The following is a 17,341-nucleotide window of genomic DNA, read 5'->3' as shown; positions in this document are numbered from 1 at the left end:
GAATAAATAGCAATCAGAAAATTGTGTGTACTGTAACCCAAAATGGTAGCAGTAGAAGCCGCAGTTCACCTTGCAAAAAAATCAAGCCCTCATACAGCTCCATTATGGGTCTTAAAAATGGTGGCACAAATCAATAAAAAAAAATACTATAAAGTAAAAAAAACAACTATATCATTTTGTATTGCTGTAATCATACAGACCAAGAGAATAATGTTACAGGTTATTTTACTGCAGAATGATCACCATAAAAATGAAACATGGAAAAACATTGCGAGATCTGCAAATGCACACACCTTTATTATAGCTAATGTCTCCCATTCAGTGGCAGAAAAGGGTTCATGACAGCAAACAGAGGTCTTGAAAACAATACGGAATTATCGAAAGTAAATAAAGTATTGTAATTTGTAAGATGTATAATTATTCAATCCACCAAGAAAGGACGTTTATTTGCCAGAACATTTTAACACTTTAAAGTATGTTCTATGACTTAGGGTATGTTGGATATGTTCTGTCGTTTAGGGTTATGGTCTATGACTTAGAGTATGCTCTATAATTTAGGGTATGTTCTATGACTTGGGGTGTATTCTATGGTTTATGGTATGTTCTATGACTTACAGCAGGTTCTATGACAGGCTATGTTGGATATATTCTATAACTTAGGGTATGTTCTATGACGTAGGGCATGTTCTATGACAGGCTATGTTGGATATGTTCTATGATTTAGGGTATGTTCTATGATTTAGGCTATGTTCTATGACTTATGATAAGTTCTATGACTTAGGGTATGTCCCCCTGTGAGTTCTGCCTATATCTCTATGATTGGAGCTGACCCCTCCTCACTTTCTTGCATGTTGCAGTGATGACCTGAGTGTTACCGGCACAGATAACTGCACATTTGACACTTGTCAGAAGGCGCTCGGCAAAGATGACTTCACGAAGATCCCCAATGGAGTGAACGGTGTGGAAGACAGGATGTCTGTGATCTGGGAGAAAGGGGTGGTAAGAAACAGAAAAAAAAACATAGAGAATGTTTCCATCATGTCACTATTATTTGATTTTTCTATTACTTTTTATCAATCTCAACCTTTAAATTTTGTCCATTTCTAACAGCTAGAGTAGTATAGTTTCCCCACGCTGCACTACATAGTGACATACAGAGAAACTATAGGGAAACATAAAAGTTAGAATGAGCCCCGCTCATATTGAGATCAGCAAATTCACACACCTTTATTATAGCTAATATCTAAATTATGTGCCCACCACTAGGATTATAAAACTCAGTGGGTGCTGCATCAATTTCTATGCAGTGAGCTCCCCCTAGTGGAGGCTACATGTAGCCATTTTTTTAGTATTATTGCTAGCAAAGCAAGGGATGCCGTTTAACTCAATATTCCCTTTTACCATGGACACCTTAGCAGTAAGCTATACTTTAAGGGAAAAAATAATTGATAATTCTCATAGTCTCACAGACAATCACTAGTAACTTTACACATCATGCAGATATATATTGTTAGATACTGAATACTATTATTAAATGAGTCTTTTATAATATACATATACTGTGTGTATATATATATATATATATATATATATATATATATATATATATATATATATATATATATATATATAAATATATTTTATGATATATATATTATAGAAAACGTATTTAATAATAGTATCTGATAATATATGTCTGCGTGACATTACTAGCGTTTGCTTGTGAGCCTATAAGTACGGTATATATATGTATATAGCTGAAGAGCCCGGCGTTGCCCAGGCATAGTAACTAACTGTGGTTAGTTATAACAAATTATAATGATTATCCTCCATCCCATAGTCCCGTGCCCATATGCCCATCATACATATCCTCCATCCCATAGTCCTGTGCCCATATACCCATCATACATAACCTCCATCTCATAGTCCCGTGCCCATATACCCATCATACACATCCTTCATCCCATAGTCCCATGCCCATATACCCATCATACATATCCTCCATCCCATAGTCCCATGCTCATATACCCATCATACACATCTTCCATCCCATAGTCCCGTGCCCATATACCCATCATACATATCCTCCATCCCATAGTCCCGTGCCCATATACCCATCACACATCCTCTATCCCATAGTCCCGTGCCCATATACCCATCATGCACATCTTCCATCCCATAGTCCCGTGCCCATATATCCATCATACATATCCTCCATCTCATAGTCCTGTGCCCATCAGAGGTGTAGCTAGGGTTTTGGTTCAGGGGGGCAAAACTTCTGAGTGGGCCCCTAACCAGGTAACCTTGATTACAACTGGGTGACACACCCTAATACTGGAGGAGAACCTCAGCAGATGACCGTGCTGTTACTGAAGATAATGTCTATACAACGACCAACATGGATATTACCGCCATATGGTCAGTGGTAGATACCAGTCCTACAGAACATATAAGAGATCACACCACAGTTACAGATAATGACTTACCGCTGACGTTCTTTCTGATGGAGTCGTTCACCTATCCTATCTTTTCCATCTGGCCCAGACCGACACGACAACTTCTTCCAGTACAACTCGTCTGCAGAGAATACAACAAAGACACGTTTCACTTCTCATATTCAAGCCCCATCACCATCTATTTCCAACCTGCACAAACTCCTCATCCTGCTGATACCCCAATACTGAGCCGCTGCTGCCGTATGTGACCTTATTACTACACCTGCTACCCCAATATTGAGCCGCTGCTGCTGTAAGTGTCCCTATTACTGCCCCTGATACCCCAATACTGAGCCGCTGCTGCTGTATGTGTCCCTATTACTGCACCTGATACCCCAATACTGAGCCGCTGCTGCTGTATGTGTCCCTATTACTGCCCCTGATACCCCAATACTGAGCCGCTGCTGCTGTATGTGTCCCTATTACTGCACCTGATACCCCAATACTGAGCCGCTGCTGCTGTATGTGTCCCTATTACTGCACCTGCTGTGTGGTTCTCAGAGCCCTCTAAATTCTAAAGCACCCCTCTATAATATTCTAATGCCGGGGGCAAGTGCCCTAGAAAACAGTGCCCACATTTTTCCCCCTAGAAAGTAATATTGCCCTGTGTGCCCCTTTGACAGTCACAGTAACCTGAGTTCCCCTATAACAATGAGTGCCCACTTTACATTTAATAATATCCCAAGTCTCCCCCTGTACATCTCCCCTATACACAGTATGATGCTCTCTTATACACAGTATACTGACCCCTTAGTAGCCTCCAAACTGTTTGCACCAGATCGTCCTAAATATAGTATAATGCACTCCCCATAGGCCTGTATAGTATAACGCATTCCCCATAGGCAGACTCTATAGCACAAGGCAGCACCCATGGGCAGACTCTATAGCACAAAACAGAACTCCATAGGCAGACTCTGTAGTATAAGGCATCACCCCATAGGCAGACGCTGTAGTATAAGACAGCACCCCATAGGCAGACGCTGTAGTATAAGACAGCACCCCATAGGCAGACACTGTAGTATAAGACAGCACCCCATAGGCAGACCATGTAGTATAAGACAGCACCCCATAGGCAGACTCTGTAGTATAAGGCAGCACCCCAAAGGCAGACCCTGTAGTATAAGACAGCTCCCCATAGGCAGATACTGTAGTATAAGGCAGCACCCCATAGGCAGACCATGTAGTATAAGGCAGCACCTCCATAGACAGACACTGTAGTATAAGGCAGCATCCCATTGGCTGACCCTGTAGTATAAGGCAACACCCCCATAGGCAGACCCTGTTGTATAAGGCAGCACCCCCATAGGCAGACCCTGTAGTATAAGGCAGCACCCCCATAGGCAGACCCTGTAGTATAAGGCAGCACCCCCATAGCCAGATCCTGTAGAATAAGGCAGCACCCCATTGGCAGACCCTGTAGTATAAGGCAGCACCCCATTGGCAGACCCTGTAGTATAAGGCAGCACCCCATTGGCAGACCCTGTAGTATAAGGCAGCACCCCCATAGGTAGACCCTGTAGTATAAGGCAGCACCCCCATAGGCAGACCCTGTAGTATAAGGCAGCACCCCCATAGGCAGATCCTGTAGTATAAGGCAGCACCCCCATAGACAGATCCTGTAGTATAAGGCAGCACCCCATAGGCAGACCCTGTAGTATAAGGCAGCCCCCCATAGAAAAAACAATAAATACTCACCTCTCTTCCTCCTTGTTCCAGTGGTGCTCCGAGCTCCTGCTCATCTCCTGACAGCGAGTGTCAGGTGGTGACGTCATAGCACCCACTGTCAGTGTCGGCATCGTCGGATGCTGAGAGGGGGATGACGGGAGAAGGAGTGTAGCGCTCCTTCCCTCATCAATTCGGTCAGCAGTATCTGCTAAATGCCGAAACAACTGACCTTGGGGTGACAGGCGGGGGGCCCACTGCTGGCATCGGGCCCCCCCCCCGCCTGCTCAGGGGCCCCATAGCGGGCGGGCGGCAGAGCAGGGAGATCAATTCTCCCTGCTCTGCTGCAGAATGTAACAGTACTGGCACGCTGCTGTTACATTAGCGTAGCTCCGGGTGGGCCCTCTCTGAGCACTGGGCCCAGGGCGATGGCCCCCTCTGCCCCCCCGGGAGCTACGCTACTGGTGCCCATATTCCCATCATACATATTCTCCATCCTACAGTCCCCTGCCCATATACCCATCACACATCCTCCATCCCATAGTCCCGTGCCCATATACCATCATACATATCCTCCATCCCATAGTCCCATGCCCATATACCCATCACACATCCTCCATTCCATAGTCCCGTGCACATATACCCATCATATATATCCTCCATCCCATAGTCCCGTGCCCATATACCCATCACACATCCTCCATCCTATAGTTCTGTGCCCATATATCCATTATGACATCATCGCCATGACAACCATTATGACATCATCGTCACCATGGCAACCATTCTGGAATTATCGTCGCCATGGCAACTTATTATGACATCATCGTCACCATGGCAACCATTATAACATAACCATCACCATTACAACCTATTATGACATCATCATCACCATTGCAACCTATTATGACATAATCTTCGCCATGGCAACCTTTATGACATCTTCATCGCCATGGCAACCATTTTGACATCATCGTCGATATATATACACACACACACTTGTTGTTTTTTATATATATATATATATATATATATATATATAGATAGATAAATATTTGTTTTTATCTTTTTCTGCTTTTCAATATATCAATCATATAGTTATAATGTCATTTTTAGAAGTTATTTGTGCCTCCTCCACAATTATGGAACTTTTTCTATAGTGCAGTACCCAACCCTATCCTGTAGATGTCACTGTTGCTATTGAGGTCTATAGAAAGCGGTGGCTAGTTCCTCACACAGCATTGAATGGGCTAGCAATAGAAAGAATATTTAATTTATTGACAAAATGTTGAAGATAATCTATCGATTTTGGCAGAAATATAACTTAAAGCTTTGCAGTACCGATATAAAATTTGCAAAAGGGACCATACCTACCATAAGCCATTTATAACACTGGTGTCTTATGTGGCAGAGGGACCCCCTCAGGCACCAGGGCCAGGGTGAGAATGCTACCACTTCACCCACTATAACTATATTCATGGGGTTAGGTAACAATATTACAGTCCTGGAGTTTTATACTTTTTCTTTTGCCCTTCAGCACAGTGGTGTCATGGATGAGAACAGATTTGTAGCTGTCACGAGCTCCAATGCCGCGAGGATTTTCAACATATATCCGAGGAAGGGGAAAATAGCGAAAGGCTCCGATGCAGATGTTGTTATCTGGGATCCAGAAGCTACAAGGTAAAGGCATTAAAAAATGTTTTTCTGTATTACAATATAAGATGAGTTATATCACTGATATATGAGCGCCATCGCCTGATAACAAGGACCTTTAGAACAGTGTCAGGGATGCTCAGCAGAGACCAAAAGCCAATACTGAAAGGGCATGTGTCTCCAGATTTTACAATACAAATTACATACTTTATTAAATGGATCTGGTAGACCAGAAGAAGCTGGTGTACTTACTTAGCAATTCCACGTAAAAATAACTCTGCAAAGTTTCCCTGTCTAATACTAAATTGAGCACTTTATGGCTCTAGCCTATTTTTATTTTAGGATTTTACATCCATTCAAGGATTTTCATAGTAAGAACACCAGCCTCATTAGGTGTAAGAGCTCTATTTACTACTGTAGGCAAAGTTCACCGAAAACTGGACTACTAACCATTAGAACCACAAATATTAGAATCCATGTATATATATAAATCAAAAGTATAACGTAAGTGGACACAATACATGATAATGGTGCTCAAACCCAAAAATTCACAGCCCAGGGAATCCTCAATACCTCTGACGGTCACGGTATCCCTAGAAAAAAAACATGCGCTTATGGTGGAACGCAGATTGAAGCGCATGACTATTTCTGGGTTGGAACGGACACTGGAGCGCACACAGTTTTTCTCATTTCTGGTAACTAGTTATGTTAACTGGGCGCACTCCATAGTCTATGCATGCGATTCTGAAGGATATCTTCTCCATGTGCCAAGCGGTGCCTTATCAATGCAGCACGCCTGATGAACCTACTAAAGGCGAAACGCGTCGAGCTTAGCACACGGACAGCTGATGTACTTGTTTACTGTCTCCTTTTGTGCACCTATGTATAATATGGACTGTGGCTGATCTTCGCATTGCTATCTACAGGATGCAGCATCATCTACCTTACAGCCTTACGGGAGAAGCCTTTTACTTTAAGATGTTCGTGCGAATCTGTCATCAGATTTCAAAACACAAACTGCACACAGTATAAAAAAAATTACCAAAATAACATAAAAGGAGTACAAATACTAATGAAAAGTTCACTGAAAATGTTACTATGAAAACAAAATTTTATTTCAACCATTTAAAACCACAAATATTAGTATATATATCAAAACTATACTGTAAGTGGACTCCCTACACGATAATGGGGATCAAACCCAAGAATTCACAGCCCAGGAAATCCTCAATATCCCTGATCGTATTCCTAGAAAAAAAACCCTTTCTGGCTGCGGAGGTTGACACCCTAAATACGCAAGTGGCACCCCACTCAATGATGTCTGGTCCTAGGGCATCCTAGTAGGTCCTTCTAGTAATTCTTGTTGTAATTCACGCCAAATGGGCTAGATAGAATAAACCCAGGGAAATGTCACAAAACAATTATGTGTCCAAAAACCACAACCATGTGGATATCAAGGTAGATGCCAGATAATAAACAAAATACATAAAAAAAAGTCATAAATAGACTCAAATTATATAACCATAACCTTATAGATACAGTCATCCCGAAAGTACTGGCACCCTGGGAATAATTCCAGAAAATGAAATATTTCTCCCCAGAAAATGATTGCAATTATACATGATTATTTCCTCTGGGTGTATTGGAGCAACCCCAAAAAAAAACAGAAAAAAAAACAAATTTCACACAAAACCCCCAAAATTAGTTTTTTTTCCCCCCCGTAAAGAATATTCCACTTTTGCATTAGTTGGTAAAAAATGTTATGTGGTACATTAATAGTTACTTTTTCTGCATTAAAGTGGAGAAGTAGTCTAGATGACCTTTTTCCAAAATGTAAAGTGGGCCATAAAATCGCGAGTGAAACAGCATTTGTAACATTACGTACTTCTGCTCGGCAAAGCCCAGGAATCTGATTCACGCCAGGATCTAATCCACTTAAACAAAGTACCGTGTTAAGTCAACAAAATGTCAGCAAAGCATAAATTCAGCATGATTAAATTGAAGAATATTCTGGAGTTGAAATCACTCCACTATTGGAGCATCAATTAGACAATTTGAAAGAAGTGTAAGTCAGCAAAGAATTGAGGCTAGTCTGTGTGTAGCCGCGCCAGACGCCTGGTGTCAGCAACTCAGTCCAACAGTCCAAACATAAATCTTATTTAAAGCTTGATGGAAATTTACCTGCATTAGGCAACACACAGGACACTAAGACTTATACTGTCCTAATTACAGAGGGGCAAAAATTTGTTTTTTTGTATTTAACGGCACATCGTTATAAAATTCTGTGAAGCACCTGTGTGTTTGAGGTACTTACCATACATCTAGCTGAATTCCTTGAGGGATGTAGTTTTCAAAATGGGATAACATGTGGGGGGTTTCCTCTGTTTAGGTACCCCAGGAGCTCTGCAAACACGACAGAGCCAATTTTGCGTTCCAAAAGTCAAATGATGCCCTGCCGTGCACCTAATCAGTAGTTTTCCCCCACATATGGGATATCGGCATACTCAGGAGAAATTTCTCAACAAATTGTATGGTCCATTTTCCCTGTTACCCGTGTGAAAATGCAAAATTTGGGGCTAAAGTAACATTTTTGAGAGAAAGATTTATTTTTTTTCTTCCACGTTGCTTTAATTCCTGTGAAGCACCTGAAGGGGTATAAACTCCTTGAATGTGTTGTTGAGCAATTTGAGGGGTGATGGTTTCCCAAATAAATGCAAAAAATATCGACCTAAATTTACCACTATCATAAAGTACAATATGTCACACAAAAACAATCTCAGAATCAGTGGGATCCATTGAAGCGTTCCAGAGTTATAACCTCATAAAGTGACAGTGATTAGAATTGTAAAAATTGGCCTGGTCAGGAAAGTGAAAGCAGGCTCTGACGTGAAAGAGTTAATCACCAATCCTTAGGATAGTTCATGAATATTGGTTCCCCGGATATAAGAAGAAATCCCACTCCCCTCCTCTCTGCACACGTTGGGATGTCAATCATGACTTTGTGGGCGTGATACCAGCATGCTGTTGTAATGAGGGACAGCGGTCCCAGATTCGTCCGGGTACATTAAACTTCATTTTAAACATACTACAGCAGTGCTTAGTGATAATGGGGGATCATTCAAAACAGAATTAGGGGGCTGATAAAACACATAGAATACCAGCGGGGCAAAACCCGTTGTCAGATTTCTTTTAATTGTTCTTTTTGGCACTGTTATTTCAGTATGAACATACTGTAGTGCTTGTTCATGCAGCCAGTGCATAACAGTATTATTGGAGGACTGTATCTCATGGTTATTGATGATGTAGTAGTATACAGTACTCAGGGGCGGACACAGACAGCTTGGGGCCCCTGTGCAGGAAATGTCTGGGCCCCCTCCTTTTAAGGCAACAATATATATATATACCGTATATATAGCCACACAAACATACATGTATATATTACCTCCTTTATTATTTATATTGCCCTCCCTTATTATACAGTGCACTCTCTTGTTATGTACAGCACCATCCCTTACATATTGGATTTTATAGAGCCCTGTTTTTTATTACATACCGTCCTGTCTTGTTAGCTGTATAATGCAATGACGGCTGATGGACCATGGGAAAGCTTCTTTTCTAAAGGAGGAGCTAATGGACTGGTAGTCTGGTCACCGGCTCCTACATCAGTAGTCATTTTACAGTGCCCTACGAAAGTATTCAACCCCCCGGAACTTTTCAACCTTTTCCCACATATCATGCTTCAAACATAAAGATACCAAATGTAATTTTTTGGTGAAGAATCAACAACAAGCGAAACGCAATTGTGAAGTTGAACGAAATTTATTGGTTATTTTAAATTTTTGTGGAAATTCAAAAACTGAAAAGTGGGGCGTACAATATTATTTGGCCCCTTTACTTTCAGTGCAGCAACCTCCCTCCAGAAGTTCATTGTGGATCTCTGAATGATCCAATGTTGTCCTAAATGCCTAATGATGATAAATAGAATCCACCTGTGTGTAATCAAGTCTCCGTATAAATGCTGCTCTGTGATAGTCTCAGGGTTTTATCTCATCTGATGGGTCTAGAGAATTTAAAATAAGACAGCGTATCTCTTGTGGTACTTCTAATGTTATCTATTACGCGACCTGTTCATGCCCTAAGATATATGTGGGCCTTACCACAAGAGAATTGAGAGTACGGATACGCGAGCATGCGCGCGACATTGGCGCGGCCAAGACAGTGTCCGATATTTCGGAACTAAAGACAATTCCTCGCCATTTTAAATTATATCACAACAGTGATGCAAGAATGTAGAAGGTGAGGGGGATTGATGCCCTTCATACGGGTATAAGAGGAGGTGACAATAAGAAACTCCTCGCACAAATTGAGACAAGGTGGATTGTCCAATTAGATACCATAACACCAAAAGGCCTCAACGAATCTCTGAGCTTTGCTCCTTTTTTATAGCACTTTCAATATATGTTTCTAGGCTTTTTAGCCTTCTTCTCCCATAAGCCCCCATGTATATAATCTCCACGGATATGTGTTTCGTGTTTTTAATTATGTTTTAATCTTTTTTGCTCATTTAGTGCTTGTGACTCTGCTGATTTATTGCGCATGATTATATACTTTTTACTGGGCTCCTTCTATGGACCTGAGGATAAGCCTGTGACATAATTTCGGATTTCTACGACATCACATGAGAAAATCACAGTCATCACAGCAACTTTGGTTGATTCTAATAATCTTTGTATTTTAATGATTTTTTTTGTATCGGGTTATATACACTGATGGCTATGTATTTTGATTGGTGGTTACTGCAGCGGATATTTCTTGGCTGCCACTTAGTCATTGTTTTGTTACCCAGGTGATGATATTCATATTTCTGTGTGTGGCTGTGCGCATCGCGCGGTGACCTGTTGCGTCCTGTCTGTGGGCGGGCATCTTCATGATGTGTGTACTGCTCCGTGGGCCTTTCCCCCGGCGCGTGCGCACTTCTTGACGCCTTACCCACAGTTTAGGACCTGATGGCCACAGCACGCATGCGCCGACAAATGCCTTCAAGATTGGCCGCTTTTGGCCATGTGATCAAATTCACTGGGCTATTCGAAGGTCCTGTAGGGACCTCTGAAGCATTCCCTTGAGAAAGCGGCCCCGTGTCGCCGTGAAACGCGCGTCGGGGTCCTCTATCCGACCCCCCCCGTTCCCACCCATCTGTTGGTAAGCATTGCATACCCTATTGCTCATTACTGCACTTTGTATGTAAGATAGGTTGGGTGTTACTTCTCCTCCAACCATCTGATTTATGTATGCTGATCCTCAGATGTTTATCCTGAGTGTATTGTTCCTCCCTCCTTTACGGTCTTTGGACTTTTATAGTTATTTAAGGGATTGACACGCATCAGGCGGTGTGGGGATTGGCGTGGGTGGGGGATTAGCAATCTGCACTGTTTGTGGTACTTTAGGTATTGTTGTGATATTTTCTATACCTTTTCGATTAAATAATAAAATGAGATGATCGATTGTACTGGATATAATCAGTTTGCTCCTTTTTTTCTCCTACTGTTTCCTGATATTGACCGAAGCTGATAGCATCTGATCGGGGGTTGTGGACGGCTTGTGTCACTACCCCGGTCTATAAGCATGTATATGGGGTTTCTGTTGCTGTTCATTATGTATTGTATGGTTGTTTTTGGATATTCCTCCATCCTTAACCAACATATAGTGGAATTATTTCTACTGTTTGTGTCACTGTTATTTTTTACTTCTGGTGATTATATGTGAATATTCTAGGGGACTGTTATTTAGTGCTGTATGGTGTTATTATTTGGATACCGCATGTTCCTGTTAATTATCCACCATGTGATAGTATTTTGATAATGTCCAGTATATACGGTAATAATATTACTTGTGCCTTTTGTGTCGCCCGTATTTATGTAATCTTTTACTATAGCACTGTATAGTAGTATTTGGGGTCACTCTACTGTACTGTTGTGTACATGGCGGTATTATTTGGATCCTACATAGTATAGTGCTGATATTTATGCATTGTCTGGTAGCTTTTCAAAGATCGTTCTTGTGCTAATGTTTGTAATGTTTCAATATATTGCTGATATATTGTTTCCAGCATTTTCCATGTATCCTGCTTTTTAGCTGCTGTTTATGTTATGTAATAGAAATATACAATATAACATAAACATATACGGGGATTTAGGAACCGAATGATCTCCCCAGAAATGTAACATTCATCATCTGTAATGTGGATTTATGAAAACTGCTTTATTTAATGAACACAAGAAAGGCTTAAAATATAACCAAGCAGTGAAATAGGGAATTCTTATTATTTATATATCTACCATATTATAATGATTATCAATTTTGGAAATCATATGTAACATCCCTCTATACTGGAATAAATAGAGGTAATATTTTCCACTGACAAGTACAGCAGCACATCCGTCTTCTTGATGGGTGGTCCGACATACAAATTAATTTTCCTACCTGAACTGAATTTTCCTAACTGAACTGCTTTTATTTTCTTTTTTTTACAACTTCCTTTTTGATGTCACTTTGTTTGAGATTCCGAGTGCATGCTCCGAATAGTCAGGAACTGAGTGCACTGTCAGTGCGCGCTGTAAAATGAATACCCGGCATGCAGAGACCGGCACCACCCCACGGCCCTGGTCTGTGCAAGTCAGGTATTTGTCTGAAAACTTACAGTGCGCTCTGTTGCTGACTAGTTACTACTGGTCTGAGCCAGCAAGCGAGTGCACTGTCACTTTGCACTTTGCACAGTGACAGAACAGGCACAAGCCCAACACCTAAAATGAGCTTCACCAATGATGCTTCATTTCATGGAGGAGGCAGTGACTTCAGCCACTGCCCCATGATTATACTTAATTTAAGTATTCCAGCATGCACTGGAATTCGCAAATGAAACATCATTAAAAAAAAAAGTTGTAAAAAAAGCTATAGTGTAGTTAGGAAATGATAGGGAATTTTCAATCAAAATATAGATTAGATTATGACATTAAATAGATCGGGATTTAGGATTAAAATTAATTTGTATTTCAGTTCTACCTGCAAAGTACGGCTTCAATAAGAGGAGATAAAATCAGTAATGTTTATACTAACATTGTTTTTTGCAAATTTCTTAAAGAATTACTAGTATTTACTTACTCCTATCCATTGGAAACACTGGTTTACCATATTATCTTTTCTGATCTCATAAACATGGCTGTTTTTTTTTAACCCCCCACAGTTCTCTATAGGTTTTACCTGGTATTGCAACTCAACTCTATTGAAATGACATTGGCTAAGCTGCAATACCATAAACAGCCTGCAGATAGGTGTGGCGCTATTTTGGAACTAAGCAGTCTTTTTTTTTTTTAATCCTATACAAATAACATTTTAGATGCAGCTTTTTTCTTGACTGGTTCTTGCTAGAATATTTTTTCCTTGCCTGAGAATAGCGTTGCGGTGGCACAAAGCTGTCATTCGCTTCACATGGTTAGATATTTAAAGGATTGACAGTGAGATATAATGAGCGTTATTGTCATGTAGAGACATTCACGCTAATTCAAACAATTACCGACACTGCCGGAGATATTTAGTGTCACATTCACGTCAGTAGAGGTATTATTAGCCTAAGATTCCCGACTCTGGATATGGAGCGCAATAAGATATTTCTGTAAATTGTGAAACAGAAGCTTAAACCTTGTATGTGGCTGCACCGAGGGCGATGACACACGGTCTGCATATTAAATGGACCAAGGTTGTTGTGAGCTCCTTACGAGCTGGTTGTGATGGATTCGGCATGACTGCTAAACCAGCAGAAACATATTGGTTTTGACAGATGGTGGGGAGGTTATGTTTGAGCTTCACTGTTGTGCGGTGCAGGTACGAGGGATGTTGTGCACGTCTAATGGTCTGTTTTGTCATGTACAGCAAATTTATCTGTTTGGACATCAGCGCTCATTGTGACCAGTTATCTTCCTTTGTACTGTTTCTGTTGATTTTTGTTTTTTTTTCTTTGCTTTAAAGTGCATGTATCTGAAAATTAGTTTTTTTTTGCTTAAACATTTTCTTTTTAAATTTTTTAGTGATGTCGTTTTTTTTTTCAAGTGACTATTCTCATTAAAAAATTCTGCAACTTTGCAGTTTTCTGTAATTCTTGTTTCTGCTTTGCTGTATAGGCTGAGACAGAGTTAACAGAGTCATCTTGATTATCATTAAAGAGCAAGAGATTTTAGGAGCATCCATCTCCTTAGTACTAAAGTTTATCGGGATCACGCTAAGATCATAGTAAGAGATGGCTAATGTACTTGGAGTGCCCCCACGTAAGGGCAATGGGGTACTCAGTGCCGGGTCCTTCAGTTCAGAGGATGTCACGGTGGCCCGACCCGGTCCGTGGCCCTTTGAGGGACGTCCAATAAAAGGGAAAGTTTGTTTAGTGTTCGTAACGCCACCTGTGGTATTCGGTCAGGGTGACCGACGCTGCTCAGGGGTTCGCTGTGGTGATGTTATGGAAGCTAGATGGTATACCTTCCCACAGTTGAAGTGTATCCCCAGGGCTTCCCAGAGTGTAGGTGGTGGATGGTGTGAGGCGCAGTGAATAACGAGGACACAAGGTTGCAGTCTCTTTACCTTTACTGAAGGCTTCAGCATCCACAGTCCAGGGTACAGACCACAGGGCAGGCAGAGTCCAGCCGGTCCGAAGGCAAATCCAGAGTCCCCTTATCCAGGCAGAAATCAGTAGCCTTCCTCTAGCACCTGTGTGTTGTAGTACCTCCCTGCTGAGCTTCTCGGTAAGGTCCTCACAACTGTTGTAGATGTTCTAGATGTTATTTCTTCCTCTCTGTCCCCCAGATGGTATGGATAGGACAAACCCGTATGACAGGTGGCCTGAGGCATTTTACAGGGACCCTACGACGCCCCAGCCCCCACAATTTGCCACCGTGCCTCCTGGGTATATGGTCGGGCAGCTAACGTGGAATTGACTGTCCTGCCGGTCTCTGGAGCAAGGCTTAGAGACTGTTGCTCCCTCGGTGTTCCGGCCACCGGCTTCTGCACCTCAGAAGGAGGCAGCCTTTTGCAGGGCAGAACTCCCTCTGGTTTTCTTCTCCTTGTGCTATGACTTAGTTTCTCACCCGCTACAATACAATTCTCTTTCGTGTCCTTCCTTAGGATGCTGCCGCACGTGGGGCAGGCGCAGCTCAGTGGCCTTCTGTCTAGGCCTCTGACAGGATCCCACCCCTGTCAGGGACCTACTCTGACTACAGCTCTTTGATGTTCCTTCTTTCCCGCTGTCTGCCTGACAGGTGCTGCCTGGGAGAAGCCCAGTCAGCTTCTCACTGGATACTGCTTGGGTGAAGCCCAGTCAGCTTCTGACTAACTTCCTATCCAGCCCACCAGTTTTACCTAAATGCGAGGAGTGCCCTAATAGATAGGAACATAGCTCCCCCTGGTGGACTGGAGTGTGAAGTGTGGTGTATGGTTTGTGATACCTGGCAAAGAGATCTCCTTTATTGCCTTCAGACGTAATATCACTCCCCCTGGTGGAAGAATAACATTACTGCAACGACTAGGACTCTGGGGCGCTGCACACTGTTAGGTCACGTTCTCACGGTCAGTATTTGGTCAGTATTTTACCTCAGTATTTGTAAGCCAAAACCAGGAGTGGGTGATAAATGCAGAAGTGGTGACGTGTTTCTATTATACTTTTCCTCTAATTGTTCCACTCCTAGTTTTGGCTTGAAAATACTGATGTCAAATACTGACCAAATACTGAACATGTGACCATGGCCTCAGAAAGTATATGGAGAGGATGCATACACATGGATACTGACAGATTTACAAATAACGATCCAGGCAATTAAAGGTCTGCCCATCGGTTAAAGGCAAGCCGCATTTCTATATTTTTATGTGCACGGAGCAATTGTTCTGTGCACAAAGAATACAATCGCTTTTGTCAGCACATTTCCTCTTTACACACAACAATATGCTGCTTATAATAATGATTTTCCAGCCTGCTTAGAAATCATCGCACCCTACGAACGAGCGTATGCTCATTAGTCAGGTGATCATGGGCCAATAATCAGGTACAAGCATTCTTAGGTTCGTTCATTACTTAAATTTTGGTCCATCTAAATTAGCCTTTAAAGCACCACTCCAGCATTTTTTTTTACTTTACTGCTGGAGTGGTGCTTCTAATCTAGGGTCACTGCCCTTAGTCTCATGCTTACCTGCCACCGACTTCACTTTCTATCATCACTCCTCCCATCGGTGTCCAGCAGTTGGTGACCAGCCGGATCCCTCCAGTGTTTGCCCCGTTCTGGCTCTCATAGACTTGTATTGAGAGCTTTTGACTATTACTTCTGACTTCGGGCCAGTCAGAAGTTGCGATCACAATATGGTGCCATGGGACTGTAGCGGCGCCGATAAAAGGTGAAGATGCCAGCAGGTAAGTATAAGACTACACACAGGGACCTTAAATTAGAAGCGCCACTCCAGCGCTAAAAAAATCAAATGCCGGAGTAGTGCTTTAAGGCCTTGTATCCAACCATCAAGGAATGTCTAGAAGCAATTGTCTCTGGTGCTTCGAAAGCTTCCCATCTAACCTGGTCTCCTACCCCTGCATTCAATTGTATGCATGCTTAAAGGGAACCTGTTAACAGGTTCCTTTCTTGAAGGAATCCGATCTCAATCTGCGCATGCGCTGACTCTGGCACTATTTTGCTGAAGACCCAAAAAACGGACGTGGAATCTCACACTTTGAAATTTCAAAACGGAGGCAGGTGTCTGAAACACAGGAGGCAGGTGGAGAGGCCGGAGCAGATGATGACCCAACCCTCCCCAGGCCCGCCCTGAAGCACAGAAGATGTCATTAGAAGAAAATGTAAAACCATGATTAAAAGAGAACCATTGATCGGATTCCTTCAACGAAGGTATCAATTTTTGTGCACGGCTTCTTCCCCTCTCATCATTGATCTTCGGAAGCCGGGTGGACACGTGTTGGCTTCAGAGAGAGGAAGTGCAGAGACTTCCGATCATGCGCAGTGCCCCTCTCTGAAGCCTGAACACGTCCGCCCGGCTTCCGAAGATCAGTGATGAGAGGGGAAGAAGCCGGAACCTGGCCAGAGGAGGCTAAAGGCCCACCGGGACGAGCCAGCTTCATCTTATTAATATGTGCAGATCAGCTTTAAAAAAGTCGATCTTAGCTTATTTACTGTCCCACTGACATGGACAAAAAAAACAGTTTGCAGGACAATGAACGCTATTTTTTATGGAGGAGACCATGTATGCTTACGGCATTTATTTTGTAGGTACAGAGTGGCTAATTTCTTTGCTTTAGGAGGCACGCTGTATTGCACCTTTTCTATTGGCACAGTGTACATCATTATATTTAGGGGCACAATATTATATTACAAGGCTTCTCTTGTCCTTTGCAATATTGATTTTTACTCACCCGTAGACTTGTAGTGATACTTTTCATCTGATATGTTGGACTTGTCTCCGTGATTTTTGCACGAACACGTAGTCTGCATAATGTG

General features: G+C 42.2%; 1 protein-coding gene across 3 annotated transcripts in view; it reads left to right on the top strand.

Annotated features, from left to right (window-relative positions):
• Positions 1-17,341, top strand: part of DPYS (dihydropyrimidinase) — a 122,619-nt gene that overhangs the window by 94,422 nt on the left and 10,856 nt on the right. For all 3 annotated transcript variants that reach the window (XM_077268112.1, XM_077268113.1, XM_077268111.1), the window contains exons 6-7: positions 858-999; positions 5,695-5,837. In XM_077268112.1, coding sequence (XP_077124227.1) covers positions 858-999; positions 5,695-5,837 — 285 coding nt within the window. The remainder of the gene's footprint in view (positions 1-857; positions 1,000-5,694; positions 5,838-17,341) is intronic.

This window comes from Ranitomeya variabilis, chromosome 6, assembly GCF_051348905.1.
Source record: "Ranitomeya variabilis isolate aRanVar5 chromosome 6, aRanVar5.hap1, whole genome shotgun sequence".
Lineage (NCBI taxonomy): Eukaryota > Metazoa > Chordata > Amphibia > Anura > Dendrobatidae > Ranitomeya > Ranitomeya variabilis.
Note: the sequence above shows the minus strand (reverse complement) of the source record. Positions and strands in the feature narration are given on the sequence as shown.